General features: G+C 61.0%; 1 protein-coding gene across 3 annotated transcripts in view; it reads left to right on the top strand.

The window, feature by feature from the left end:
- Positions 1 to 14,597, top strand: part of Baiap2 (BAR/IMD domain containing adaptor protein 2) — a 65,130-nt gene that overhangs the window by 48,562 nt on the left and 1,971 nt on the right. Inside the window, exons 7-14 of one of the 3 annotated variants that reach the window (XM_078041476.1) lie at positions 2,223 to 2,375; positions 4,663 to 4,887; positions 5,062 to 5,263; positions 5,563 to 5,764; positions 6,743 to 6,811; positions 7,272 to 7,434; positions 8,698 to 8,732; positions 11,209 to 11,254. In XM_078041476.1, coding sequence (XP_077897602.1) covers positions 2,223 to 2,375; positions 4,663 to 4,887; positions 5,062 to 5,263; positions 5,563 to 5,764; positions 6,743 to 6,811; positions 7,272 to 7,434; positions 8,698 to 8,732; positions 11,209 to 11,236 — 1,077 coding nt within the window. In that variant the 3' untranslated portion in view covers positions 11,237 to 11,254. Of the gene's footprint in view, positions 1 to 2,222; positions 2,376 to 4,662; positions 4,888 to 5,061; positions 5,264 to 5,562; positions 5,765 to 6,742; positions 6,812 to 7,271; positions 7,435 to 8,697; positions 8,733 to 9,137; positions 10,697 to 11,208; positions 11,255 to 14,597 lie in introns of those variants that run through there. The other 2 variants (XM_005332642.5, XM_005332641.5) reach the window with 2 other exon arrangements.

Genomic DNA, 14,597 nt, shown 5'->3' with positions numbered 1-14,597 from the left:
TCCCCTCGCCCACGGGCTCCGTTGCCCACCCACGCTGAGTCAACATGAGGCAAGGCTGTGAGTCAGACGGGAGGCGCCCCTCGTGACGGGGGCCTGCCCCCTGCTGGAGGACAGGAAGTGATGCTGCAAAAGCCACTGGGCAGCTCTAGGCCTGGTCAGGCTCTGGAGCAGGGGTGGGCAGCATGCCGGCTCCAGTGGAGGTGAGGGGAGACAGGCACTCTGGAAGCCTGAGTGGGAGGGGAGGGGTCTGGGCACCCACCTCGGGGGCTTTAGAGACCTTGACCTCCACCCACAGGCCTATTGTGTTTGGTGCTTGAAATTTCTGCTGTCTTCCTTAAGTCCCCCAGCCCTAAGGACCTGGCGCACCAAAGACGCTTGACATAAGGCCAGGCTGAGCTCCGGGAGACTGAAGTGGTCGCTTTAGATTGTTGGATTAGGAACTGCAGGAGGTCAGCCATGGCCCCTGTGCTAGTGCCGCACACTACCAGGCCTCGGGCACATCCCTGCCAACCAGGTCATGGAAGGGATAGCAGAGAAGTCGGAGAGGTGGATGCACTCCTCCCCAAGGGACTGAGGTAGAGAGCCCTGGGGCTGGGTGCCTGTCACTTCCTCGGGGAAAGCACCTACAGGGCTGGGACCTGGGCTCAGTGCGCCCTGCTGGCCCCTGTGCTCCTGCCCCTGTGGCTCTTCCCCCAGCTCCTGCCCTGACAGCGCCCTGCACTGTGTGCCTAGTGGCCTCTCTGGGGTAGGTTTGCTTGTACTGGTTTTTAAGGTTGTTTAAAATTGTCATGCAGGGCTGGGGTTGCAGCTCATGGTAAAGCGCTTGCCTGGCGTGTGTGGGGCACTGGGTTCTGTTCTCAGCACCACCTATAAATGAATAAAGGCCCATTGATAACTATTTTTCTAAAAAATTATAATGGAATATACGTCCCTTAGTCACTCTTAAGTGTACAGTTCAGGGCCGTGAAGCACCTTCTTACTGACACTGACCATCCCTGCACCCACCTCCAGAACCTTCTTCATGTGAGAGACTGGCCCGCCCACACCCCCAGCCCCTGTTGGACTGTCTCTCTGAATTGACTTCTCCATGCTCACATTTTTTGGGGAGACCCTTCGTCCTGGTGTGTGCAGCCTTGGGGTCTTGGAGGCTGGTTGGGTGAGGTTCCACTGGGGTTGGGGGTTTTTTTGTCAAGCACTCTTCCTGGCTGGATTACCGGTCCCCCAGGAAACACCACAGCTGGGGCAGGACAGGTGTTGGTAGTCGGAGCCACATTCATAGCCACTGGGGCGTATGGAGGGCTGGGTCTTTGGATTGGGGTGGGGGTGCCGCTGGCTCCTGTGGGTTCTGTGGTGTGGCTTCACCACCTGTCTTTCCTGAGCCCAGAGCACCTCTGAGGCTGAGGGGTTTTCCAAGCCACCATGTCGGGACACATTCCCAGCCTCTCCGGAGGAGGCACCAGGGGTAGGCATCTGGGTAACACTGAACCGAAAGGTCAAGGTCACGGGTGGCCTCCTCTCCCATTAGGACCCTGCAACCACATGCGTCCTATTCTTGAGCGCGTGTCCTGTCAGGGCTCAGGTAGGAAGGCCTGCCTGTCCCCCGCTGTTTCTCACTCCTCTCAGCAGCTTCTCTCCCCTCCCCACAACTGGCTTCTCACTCTCTCCCATGTGGTTTTTGGCAGAACAGGCCACCAGGGCTTCTCTGTCCCCACTCCTGGCCTGCTCAGGTGGGGCCTGGTGGGAGAAGAGCCTCAGAGCGTCTTCCCACCCACAGCAGGCTGCCCGGTGTCCCCTTACTGCCGATGTCTGCGCCTCCTGCTCGAGGAACACTGACTGATGCAGGAGGACAAAGCAGCAGCCCCATGGCTGTGGGCCGGGATGCTGGGTGGCTCCACATGTGCATTTCTATGCCATGGCCGAGGCCACACAAAGAGGCTGGCCTGCCACTCACACGCAAGATGTGGCTCAAGGAGACAAGCCGAACCCCTCCACCTGGGTCCCCTGTGGGAGGCAGGACCCTTGGTTACACTGTTGGCATGAAGAGGCATGCCAGGAGTGGCTGCAGGGGACGGGGTCATCAGTTGTCCTGAGTGGCCCTGACGCCAAGCTATTTCAGCTTCCACTTTGCGGGAACAGGACCTGACCTTTACGTCGTGGGGCTGCCTGGATTCAGCCCACTGTGAGTTCTCACTGGCTCAGCCCTCTCCCCTTTATGCCCCCAGTACATCGACGCCATCAGCAGCAAGCAGGGCGAGCTGGAGAACTACGTGTCTGATGGCTACAAGACGGCGCTCACAGAGGAGCGGAGGAGGTTCTGTTTCCTGGTGGAGAAGCAGTGTGCCGTGGCCAAGAACTCTGCCGCCTACCACTCCAAGGTGAGCGGTCTGGGCCTCCAGCTCTGCTTGCTTGCGGCTGGGCCACTGGTGGACGTGAACTAAATAGGGCCATGTCGAGGAGTGTTGTGTCTCCAGCTGTGGTCCAGTAATACTGAGTTAGAATATCCCTGCACACTCCTGTTCTCCTGGGGACAGAGTTCTAGAGGGAGAATTACCAGATCAAAGGATATGGACATGTTGAAGACCTGCATCAGAAATTGCTGGGTGCTTTTCAAGAGCTCAGGTACTAAGGAGGGCTTGAGGATGCGTTTTTTGGGCCTTCTAGAACGTTCTTGGTGAGACATGGGCTGGTGGCAGACTGGACAGTGGCCCACAGTACTCCCCAGTGGGATGGGGGTCTCTGCTTGGCCACCCTGCAGCATGGGCTCGGTGCCTTCACCTCTGCCCCTGGGGGCCCCTCTAACTGAACTGGGAATGGTCTCTGGGCCTGTGGCCCTGCCCCCTGCAGTGTGGAAGGCTCCCTGACTCTGGCCAGGTGTCCTGGCCATCCAAGACCATGCCACAAACCCCCAGGCCTTTCTGGCCATGTCTAGTAGCTGCCATGGCTTGGTCACCCACCCAGACCTGCCCAGCCGCACCCAGGTCCCTGCTCATAGCCTCGCCCCTGCTTCACACTACTATAGGGAATCAGACCTGTCACATGGTCCTCCTGAGAGGGCTCCTTACCTCTCCTGTTCTCTTCCCTCAAGCCACGGGGTGTCCTGATGGGACTGGAGTATGCTTCCTTCCCAGTCCCCATACTGCCTGGGGCTCACACCCTCCTGTTTCCACTAGGCCACACTCCGCAGCTCCTTGAGGGGTGGGGAGATTCCCCCTGGGAGGCTCTGAGTCCTAGGCTCCGGTCCAGCCTTGCTCAACAGAAACGGCTGCAGGGTTCTCTAAGGAGGGTTTCCTCAGGGGCTGCAGTTGGCTTCCTCCTTGGATGACCTGGGGCTGAAGGACAGGGCTGGAGGGCTGATGCATCCCCCAGGGGAGTCAGGCCTAGGCACCAGACTTCCCGGGGCCCTTGTTCGCCCGCCCTTAGTCCATCACAAGAGCTGAGATGGACTCAGATTATGTCCCTGGAACATTCCAAGAGTTCAGAAGACCTGTTGGGCAGCTGAGCCCACCGGGAAGACCCTGCTTGTGTTCCCTAAGTGAAGGAGACGCCAAGGGGGCCGCAAGTGAACACCAACACGTGCACTGCCCATCACAGGCTTGCACACACACACAATCTAGAGCCGTGTCGTTAGTCCCCGTAGCCTGGGGCATCAAGGACACAAATGCCACTCCCTCCAGAGGTTCCTATCCTCACTTGCCTGGACAGGTGGCATCTCTACCCCTGGAAGGGGCGGGGACACTGCTGGCCATGCCTCCTCCCACTTGCCTCGGGTTGCCCTGCCTCAGCATCAGAGCCAAGCTGGGCTATGTGGTGCTTGCAGGGCGACAGTGGGGGCCAGGCCCTGTGAGGATCAGGGAGGGAGAGGGAGGCCTGCTCCAGACGCTTGGAGGTCCTTACACACAGGACTCCCTAAAGGAGACCTTAGCTTAACACCTGTGGTTTACCTGCCCGGCGTCCACCCTCTGTGCTCATGCCCACGGGCATATCCCAGGCAGACCCGTGTCCTCCACAGGCAGAGCCAGGCTCTGGCCCTGGGAGGGAACAGGAGCAGTGAGCCCCAGTACTGTCCTCTCCTTCAGTTCCAGCAGCCAGGCCTGGCCAGATTGGGCCCTCTCTGCCCCGAGTCAGCTTCCTCTCCTGCCTCTTGGTGGTTCTTTCCCTAGTGACACGTGGTCTGCCCACGAAGGAGCCGTGTGTCCTGGGGTGGCTGTGTGAACCCCTGCCCACTTCTTGCTCCAGGCCCCTGGGAGTCTCCCCAGGATTTAGCCTCAGTTGGTTCTCCCCGTGAAGCTCCCCATTCACAGCTTGTGAGAATGCACCAGGCCCCGGCTGGGTAGCCCCCAACCACTTCTTTTTAGTTGTAGTTGGACACAGTACCTTTATTATTTATTTTTATGTGGTGCTGAGGATGGAACCCAGAACCTCACAGGTGCCATGCGAGCACTCTGTCACCGAGCCCAACCCCAGCCCATGGTAGACCTTTTTGTACAAGGCCATGTTTCCTGGGTGACCTGTCTCACTCCGGGGCACCTGATGAAGAGCAGCCGTCGGTGCCTGGAGGGAGACCACGTGTCATGTGATGGTGCTCAGTGCCTCTGGGCTCTGCCCTCCACAAGGAGCCTGTGGCTGCCTGAGTTCCTCCTTGTCCTGTTTCTTCCACTTCAGGGCAAGGACCTGTTGGCCCAGAAGCTGCCGCTGTGGCAGCAGGCCTGTGCTGACCCCAACAAGATCCCAGACCGTGCCGTCCAGCTGATGCAGCAGATGGCTAGCAGCAATGGCTCCATCCTCCCCAGCGCCCTGTCAGCCTCCAAGTCTAACCTGGTCATCTCGGACCCCATTCCTGGGGCCAAGCCCCTGCCGGTGCCCCCTGAACTGGCCCCATTTGTGGGGGTGAGTCCTGGACCTCCTGGAGTGTACAGACATGGGGGTGGGCCCCTTTGCTGGGGTGGCTGCCCCTTCTCTGAGGGACACCCCAGTGTGCCAAGCCCAGGGCCCCCCATGGGACACAAAGGGCTATCTCATGAGGTCCCATAACACCTCACCCCTGCCTCCTGTTCTCTCCAGCGGATGTCTGCCCAGGAGAATGCACCCATCATGAATGGTGTCACAGGCCCAGACAGCGAGGACTACAGCCCCTGGGCTGACCGCAAGGCTGCTCAGGCCAAGCCCCTGTCTCCCCCACAGTCGCAGAGCAAGCTCAGCGACTCCTACTCCAATACACTCCCCGTGCGCAAGAGCGTGGCCCCGAAGAACAGCTACGCCACCAGTAAGGCCCCAAGGGTGCTGGGCGGGACCCTGCCCAGGAGAGGGGCAGGCCTGGGAGACCCTGAGCTGTCAGAGGCCTGTGCACGTGCTTGCAGGGGCTTCCCGAGCGAGGGCCTGCAGTACACATCAGGCTGGGAGTGCCACGTGTGCAGGGAGGCAGAGCCCTGTCCCTGGGCTCAGGAGGGCTTCCTTCAGCCACGTAGCACCTCACATCTGCCCAGCATTCAGGCACCCTGGCTAATGCCACAGGCTCCCTCTGCCATGGATAGCCCCTCACACCGGCCCCCATTGTCCCAACAGCTGAGAACAAGACTCTCCCACGCTCCAGCTCCATGGCAGCCGGCCTGGAGCGCAATGGCCGCATGCGGGTTAAAGCCATCTTCTCCCACGCGGCTGGGGACAACAGCACACTGCTGAGCTTCAAGGAGGGCGATCTCATCACCCTGCTGGTGCCTGAGGCCCGTGACGGCTGGCACTACGGCGAGAGTGAGAAGACCAAGATGTGAGTATCCAGTGGGGCGAGAGTGGGCTCCAGGCACCCTGGTCCCTTAGTGAGCACAGGGACTCTGCGGCTCAGATGTGCTCACAGTGCTGGTTCTCTGTGGGGACGGATGGACGGTCCAGGTCTTAGGTCCTCCTAGGATGAGGTGAACCCGAGGGCTTGCCCATGTGAGGCAGCAGCCTTCACAGCTGTCTTCATTGACAGTCCCCTCTTCCACTGCGTCATCTTTCCTGGCCACTCAGTTTGGCATGCTGAGTGGTGTTCTGGATGCATATATTCTGTAGCACTCCTAGCTTCCCGGTGGCAAGGCCTGTGGTCTCCCAGGCAGGTGACAGAGCAGGACGTGTCCAGCCTGAGACCCCCCAGCCTTTGTGCTCCTGCGTCTCTGGCCTGGCCTCCGTGGTGGTACCATGTCCTGCAGGCTGTACCATCACAGATAATGCCTGTTTGCAGAGAGCCTGTGCCAACATGCCACTCTTGCTGCACCTGGGGGCTCCTGTCCCAGGGCCTCTTTTGTCCAGGTGTGTTGTAGCAAGAGGGAAGACGGCTGAGGTGGTCTGAGGTCCTGGCCCTGCTCTAGCTCAAGGGCAACCATGGCCCAGGAGAGGGGTCTCTGAGGACAGGAGATCCCATCTTCCTCTTCCGGTGGCTTCTCTGGCTTTGGAGCCTTGGCAAGGGGCTATGTGGCAGTTGGAGCACAGCTGTGCCCAGGACTCCACAGGGACCCTGCCCAGCCTGTGGTGGTGGCAGCTAGGCCCATGGCTCCATCAGAGAGGGACATGGAGCTATCTTGCCCTCAGGGCTGAGTGTGGATCCAGCATGGGCCGAGGGACCAGGGTACAGCCGGCAGAGCCAGGCTGGGAGACGGGTGGGATTTGGAGTCTGATGGTGATTGGCAGAGGCCGGAATGCCATTCATTTGCTGGCCTGAAGACCTACGGTGCAGCGGGGAACCCTCTCACCGGCGCTTCTCTTCCAGGCGGGGCTGGTTTCCCTTTTCTTACACCCGGGTCCTGGACAGTGACGGCAGTGACAGGTTGCATATGAGGTGAGCATGCCACCCTGGTCGCAGATGGGGGCGCCTGGTCTTCGGCCCTGGAGAGTGCTGTGGTGGGAGCACAGGGAGTGCGGCTGGGCCCCGCTCCTCTGCCATCACAGGTCCCACTGCCTGTCTGAGGCCTGTGAGGTGGGTGGGGTGGGGCCTCGGGGCTGGCCTGGCCCCCACGGGCTCTGGGCGGTAGGGCACTGGGGCTGCGTGGGCAGCCTTTGACTGATCCACCATGAGAGGGGCCATACCCTGTTTATCTTTGGAAGCAGGGAGGCCAGCAGGGAAGCCCACTGGGTTAGCATGGCTGCAGCCGGGTCTTGGGGCAGCCTGGCAGGGCCCAGCGAGAGTGCGCCATGTGAAGGCACCAGAGCCACATTGCTGGGGGGCCGTGGGAGCTGTGGGGGCCGTGGGGGCTGGGCTGCGGGCTGCCTGGCCTCCCCTGAGCCCTGCACCCCCACAGCCTCCAGCAGGGCAAGAGCAGCAGCACTGGCAATCTCCTGGACAAGGACGACCTGGCCCTCCCGCCCCCTGACTACGGCACGTCCTCCCGGGCCTTCCCCACCCAGACAGCTGGCACCTTCAAGCAGAGACCCTACAGCGTGGCTGTGCCTGCCTTCTCCCAGGTGAGTGCTGGGACCTCGGGTGGCGTCCCTGTGCCAGTCTCCCCTGAGGGGCCAGGTGTCCACACATCTTACAGGTGACTGCTGGTGCCAGCCCCACATAGCCCCCTCTTCCAGCCTTGGCTGCTCGCTGTCCTTTCCTGGTCTAGCTGTGGTAACCGGGTTGAGTGGCTGGCTCAAGGCTGTCCTGGCACCCAGCACTGCTCAGGAGGACGGAAGAACAGATTCCCAGGCTCCTCTCCCAGAGAGTTCAGGTGGTCCCAGGAGCCCCTGCTGCCTGAACCCTCCATCAGTGTGGCCTTGGAGGTCATGCCGTCCAGTACTGGAGACCAGAGGTTGCCATTGGAGGCTGAAGTCTTGGGCCCTGGATGGTTCGCTGGCAGGGGGTGGGTGTGGCTCTGTTCAGGGTGTCCATGTGTTGGAGCCCATGCTTAGAGCATGTGGCAACAGCAGGAAGCCCACGGGCCTTGGGCACAAGCCAGTCTCCAAGCAGGGAGTCACCTTCATGTCCCTGTGGTCTTGAGCTTTGATTCAAGGCTAGGAGAGTCAAAGATGGTGAGGCTACCACCCTTTGATGTCCAGTGGTCAGACCAGGCTGGCAGAGGTGAGACAGCTGTCCATAGCCATCCCCACCCAGCCTCACGCCTAGACAGTGTTGTCTCCCCAGGATCCAGACATTTCTAGGAAGCTATGGTTTGGGACTCAGAGGGACAAATGGCCCGAGGCTAGCCCAGGCTCCTGGCCAGATACCCATTTTTACCAGCTGCCCTCCCCCGCACTGGCCTCTGCCTGCCCAATGTCCTCTACAGGCACACGTCCATCGCCCCCACCTTGGTCATACCTACCCCCAGGGCCAGCCTCTGCACATCACTTGCTTAAGGTCTGGCCTCCTGGTGAGGCCTCTGTTTTCCAAGACTGCCAGAGAGCCCTGGCCTTTCCTATTGTCCTCCACCTGAACGGCCAGTGCTCCTTCTGGGCCTTGGCTCTCGGGGAGGCCCCATTGTGAGGAGGGCGTTTCATGTGCCAACAGCTCACATAGTCCAGGAGGCCACTGGCTAGATGAGGAGGTGTCCCGTTAATTTGGGAGGTTCCCATGTCACCACGGGGAACCAAGGGCTCCAGGATGCCCACAGCCACTGCAGCCAGAGACGGGTGGAGACAAGTGCGGGCCTGCAGAGCCCAGTCTCAGCCCGGGGCAGAGAAGTCCCTGTGGACAGTGCCAGGGGCCTGTATCCCGAGGCTGACCATATGCCTTCACTTCCCCAGGGTCTGGAGGACTACGGGGCGCGGTCCATGAGCAGGTAAGGGCTTTCGAACGGCTCTTGAGGCTGGGCGGGTGCACCAGTGGCTCAATAGGGGTGCTGGGACCTGAGTCTCTTCTTCCTGGGTAGCCCTGCTGGGGCTCAGCCTCCACCAGAGTCGGACCCTGTATTAGCCCTGCTCCTTCTCCCTGGCATCCGGCTGGCCCCGTCCACCCCAGCAGGGTCAGAGAGGGCTGCCTGCCTACCTCCTCGACTCCTGAGCCCGGGCAGCCTCGTCACCACAGGACACATTCCTGTCTGGGCTTCTACATTGCCCACTCCTGAGGCGGTGGCCAGGCTCTGGCCAGCCAGAGCTGATGGAGAAGGCTGTTGCCGGCGGTGGGCCTGCTGCCTCTGGCTAGCATGGTGCGCACCTGGGCAGCTGTCCTATACTTTGTTCCACAGTGGCAGTGGCACGCTGGTGTCCACAGTGTGAGGACGCTGACCACAGGCAGCTGCTCTGAAGAGCCCCCGCCTCCACCGGTTCCCTCCTCCGCTCTCGTCGGTTTGTTCTTGGGTTGTTTTTTCCCACCTGCCCCCGCCTTTTGGTTGGTGACCCCAGACTCTGCCATCCCCCAGGGTCCATGGTGCTGCTCCCTGCGCCCCCGCGCTCACACCCCCACCTGTGTGTCCCCAGCCTCAAGCAGGAACGGCCAGGGGGGCCTGCTGGCCGGGCAGCAGTGTAGTGTCCTCGCCCGCTGCCTGGCCCTGCGGTGTCTGCGATGCACACCCCTTTGTGAGGCTCGCCACGGGCCAGGTCTAGAGCTCAGAGAAAAAGAAAAACCTTAAAAAAAAAAAAAAAATAGAAAAACAGGAAAAAGGACTTTTTTTTTTTTCCTGAAAAAAAAGATCTGCATGGCCTCGGTGTCCGCACTGTTACTGTGCATCTGCCCCTGGCGCACTGGGTCTCCCAGCACAGGCTCCGGGCCCAGAGGCTCCGCCCTGAGGCCCCAGCCCACCCAGCCCCTTCCAAGGGCCACACCAAGAAAGGGGGCTCATGCTGAGCTCAGGGGGGCCTCCCGAGGAAGCTGGCCACTCCTGTGAGGGAGGCCACAACCCCAGGCCCTGCCCTGCTAGGCCACCAGACCAGGCAGGGGCCTCTTTCCTTGGTGGACACTGCTGGACAGGAGTACACAGAGCAGTGTGTGGCGTCTCAGTAGTGGGGTGGCGTTGCCCCCGCAGTGCACTGGCAGGAGCAGGGGCCAGAGCAGGCGCTCCTGGCCGCACGTGGACATTCCAAAGACCTCCAGAGACCACCCCTCCCTGTTTTTTGGAAGCCATTTCCTTAACCAGCCTGCGAGGGCGTCGCAGCTCCCTGTGGCCCCTGGACTGCAGGGGCAGGGTATGCGCAGCTGGTCTGGCAAGGCCAACCCAGGGGGCTCTGGGCAGGCGCTTCGCGCCTCCCACTGTGGAGAGCAGGCAGCCCCTGCCCCGGTTCCTCCTAAACACTCTCGTCTCTCTGTGTGTCTTGGTGACCTTAGAAGCAAGCACACTGGACTCAGTGGCTACTGGTTTTGTCTCTTCACACACTAAATTCTGAGTGGCTGAGCCAAGGTGCAGCTGGCTGGGCCCTGTGGCCGCTGGGAGCCTTCACGAAGCTGCAGACAGGCCTGTTGGAGGTGTTTAGCCAGAGCCTCCACACACTGCCGAGGACTGGGATGCGGCTGTGGTGTCTGCAATCCGCATCTGCAGGTACAGGCAGCCCAGGATGCTAAAGGGAGCACAGCCAGAACCTGGACTGTGTGAAGAACCTTCCGTGTCCCATTTTGCTAAAAGATTTCAAATCCAGGGGATTCCATGCGCAATGGATGAATGTAGACACAACACACAAAACCTGTATGAAGATGTAAAGTGCTGGAGATATTTTTCCTTTCTCCTTTCCTTTTTTTTTTTTTTTTTTTAATCTGAGTTGTGCCCTGTACTGCAGTTCATTCACTGTTTGAATAAAAGTTTTATTTATTGCATCAAGTTGGGTCTGGCGCCTCCTTCCAGTCCCTGGCATGTGTCCAGGCTTCATTGGCCAGGCCACGCCTCCAGGCACCGATCTATAGCCTCTTCGGTGGGCTTTGCAGGGCACCTTGGGGTCATTTGCTGGAAGGACCTAGGTTTGTGGACAGTGCTGACCCCTTTGAGCCCAGCGCCGTTGCTACCACCCTTCTTCACTGGGCTCACTGGTGGTGCTGCCCCAGGTGAGAGAGCAGATCCTGGTGGGGCCTGGGCAGGCTCCAGGTGGGGAAGGTAGCCCCTGCCTGGCCCTCTAGCCCCTGCTCGGCCTCCTGCAGACCTGAATAGCAAGGCAGCCTGCGGGTGCTGCAGCCGGCTCTGCCTGTCAGCTGGTGCTCTGGGCTCCAGGATTCTGGAGCCTGCACTGGGCCCCTGGTATCCCCAGCTTTTCTGGCCTCAGTTCCCTGCAGAGTCCCCTGACCACCTGTTGCTCCCTCATGCCCCACCAACTGAGCCTTGTGTTTCCTTGCAGCACGGATGTGGAAGTGGCCAGACTTTGAGCTGCCCCTGACTAGTTAGTAAGTTGTCCTGGTCTTCTTATGCCCATCTGTCTGCATCTGCAGTGAATCTGGATGGACCCCCCGCCTGGGCCAGGGTAGCCTGGTGGGCAGGGGCCCACCTTCCTGGCAGGGCCTGGGGGTCTGCCCAGCTGCCTAGCTCGGGGCTCCGGGCCTTTCTTCCATTGTTTCCCTTCTGGGCTCCTGGGTCTTCCCTTTTCCCCTGGAGGCTTGCGGTTCTGTCCTGTCCACCCTGATGCTGCCCTCACTATGTGGGCTGCCCTGCCTCTGTCTGTCTCCTCCTGCCCCTGCTGGGTGCTTCAGCCACAATCACAGGGTGGCCCTGGCAAGCAGCTGAGACTGACCACAGAGCACCAGCAGGAGTCTTTTTCTGGAGGGGGTGATGGGCTCTGAGCCTGTCCGGTGAGCATCACAGTTGGGCAGAGCTGGGCCCGGGCTCAGGGTACTGGAGACAAGAGGGTCTGGAGCCTGCTGCCCACTGCCTTCTGATCTTAACCTTTCTAAGTCCCCCCATCTCCTCAGCCAGTCCCAAGACACTGGGGAGACTGCCCAGGAGTGGCCCTCTGCCACCAAACCCAGGGCGCCCCCATCAGCCTCCAGCCCCTTTGCTGGTGATGGCTCCTTTGCTGGCGGAGGGAGCAGACAGGCAGCTGGGAACAGGAAGGGTCTTCCTCAGCCCTCACTGTATCACGTGGCCCTGCTGTGCACACACCCACCAAGTGGAGGGGGCCTCCTGCTGCCCTCCTACCCCACACTGCAGGAGGGTGGCCTGTGAGGCCAGGGCCTGCATCCCTTACAAGGGATATCCCAACCCGTGGCAGCCAGACCATTCAGGCAGTCCCGGACCGGGCTCCTGTGGGACTCAATTCTGTTGGGGAATTGCAGCATGATTGTGGAAGGTTCTGTGCAAAAGCTCCTGAAGTCTGGGGACAGGAAGGCATACCCCCTTCCTGCCCTGTCATCCTCCCACAGGTGCTCCCTGGGAAGCCTACCCTCCTGCCCCCCTTCCTGCCCTGTCGCCCTCCCACAGGTGCTCCCTGGGAAGCCTACCCTCCTGCCCCCTTCCTGTCCTGTCGCCCTCCCACAGTGCTCCTTGGGAAGCCTACCCTCCTGCCCACCTTCCTGCCCTGGGCCCTCTGAGCCCCTTGGTGGCCAGGCTGTCCTCACCTGAAGGCCCAGGAGGCTGGAAGACTCTGCCTGGACCCACATCCCTCACTTAGACTGAGGCATGGACCAGGGAATTTGTTGGGCGTCAGGGGATGCGAGTGTGCCAGCAGCCAGCACCACACCGTGGCATGTCGAGCCATTTCCCAGCCAGTGTCTGCCTGGCCTTTCAGCTCCCCTGGGTGGGGTCAAAGGCCATCTGCAGTTGGTCGACAAGTGCCCTCCTCCCTAGCTTAGGGCCCTGAGAGGGGGCTTGGCATGAGAATGGAGAGGCAAGTGCCAAGGCACCACCTACTCTAAGGCCAACTCCAGAGCTTAGCACCATGGCACACACCTTAATCCCAGAGACCCAGGAGGCTGAGGCAGGAGGGTCCCACGTTTAAGGCCAGCTTCAGCAACTTAGGTCTGGGGACGAGCTCAATGGTAGAAGCCCCTGGGGTTCAATTCCTAGTCACAGCTTCTGTGGGTGCTGCCACTCTGGACACAGGAAGGCACTCATGTGGCACTCTGAGCTCGGCTCTGTCCTCCAGGCAGCCCAGTCTGCTCTCAGACTCCCTGTTTCTCATGCAAGTGGTTGGCTTAGAAAACGACCCTGCTGACCTGAAGTCCATGCTGCTCTTGAATTCTGTCAGCCTGGAATGCGAGCCACGTGGCTTCAGGGATTCAGACTGTTTAAGTTCCTGGTGACAGTGTCCCTCACAGGCGGCTGCCTGCGCCCCAGCCTGTGGGCCGCCAGACCATTCAGGCGGGTCCTGGGCCCTCATCTGCAAGATGGAGCTCCCCTGACCTCTGCCCAGGTGGTGGCTCACCCTGCTGCCCACCTCTCAGCCCTGACCAGCGAGCAGCCCTGCTCTGCCCTGGGAGAGGGCCATTGCATGTTGGTGTCCTCAGGTGTTCCTGTGTCCTGGCTGGGCATGCCCTATCTCCAGTCCCCCTGATCCTGGACATGGCTTGGTGACTTTCCTTGGCCTGGCACACTCTCTCTGTTGCTTGTCCACCAACCGTGCTCAGACGGGAGCCTCTCCTGCCCCGTGGGCAGACGTCCATGGGATCTGCTTGCTGGCACATGTACAGGGAGACGCTGCATGGCCCCAAGGAGTCACCCAGGCTAGCTCCCCAGGGTCACTCAAGAGCCTGCTCTTCCAGCTCCTGGAGGTGGTGGCCTTCTGTGGGGTGGTGAGATGACAGCGTACAGGGTCCCAAGACCCTGTTTCCTCAGAAACTCGGTCTGGATGGCTCTGTGTGCTCCACTGTTTGGAGGCGCAGAAAGGAGAATGTGGGTTAGAGTGCAGACCCTCGCAGGAGGGCTCCCTGAGCCTGAGCTCCGGGTCGTCCTGACTGGTGCCGTGTCTGTCGGGGACAGCTTGGGTGAGAGGGAGGTGCGGCGTGCTGTGGGTGACTCGGCCGTCCTGCCTGGGCACTCCTCTGGAGCCTCCGCAGCTCTGGCACCTGGGACGGTCTGCTCCACCCACTGGCCCTGGAGCTCTTCTCGGGAGCCGGCGTGGTCCGCGGGTAGGCCTGACCGTCGCACCCCGGCCCTCCCTGGCCTCCGGGCAGCAGTGGGAAGCTGCCTGCCCTGAGCTGAAGAGAAGCCCAGCCCTGGGCAGAGCCCCCAGCTGCAGCAGAGCCGGCACTGGCCCTGGACTCTGGATGCTGTGAGCCAAAGGCGGTCAGTCAGCATCAGAGCCGGAGGAGCGACGCCGTCTTGAGGTCCTCCAGACCACGTGGCCTGTCCGTCTTCTCGTTTCATCTTTTCCAAGCCTCACAGTGTTTCCAATCTGTAGAAAACACGAAGTCCTTGGGAAAGCATAGGGAGATGCCCCCGCCTGCGGGCGTCCTCCTGGGCATGCTGGATGGAGTGCCTGCCCACAGGCCTGCTGCTGGCTCACCCAGGCTCCCGAGGACCCGCTGGGTCAGAGGTGACCCCGCTCCAGGTAACGGCTCCAGAGCCCAGCCCACGTTCCAGGAGCACAGTCCTGTGCCTGCGAGTCCTGTGTTCACACGCCATCTGTGCTGTCCCTTGTGGAGCTGCCTGACCTACCACCTGCCGCCCCATGCTGTCCCAGCCTGGGGAGGTCCTCTCGAGCCTGACAGGGACTGACGAGAAGAGGCTCCCAGGGGACCAGGCCGCTGCTGTGCCCTCTGTGCTCATCTCGTGCCATTTCCACTTCTTGTCTCT

The sequence above is a fragment of the Ictidomys tridecemlineatus genome, chromosome 3, assembly GCF_052094955.1.
Source record: "Ictidomys tridecemlineatus isolate mIctTri1 chromosome 3, mIctTri1.hap1, whole genome shotgun sequence".
NCBI classification, from domain to species: Eukaryota; Metazoa; Chordata; class Mammalia; order Rodentia; family Sciuridae; genus Ictidomys; species Ictidomys tridecemlineatus.
Note: the sequence above shows the minus strand (reverse complement) of the source record. Positions and strands in the feature narration are given on the sequence as shown.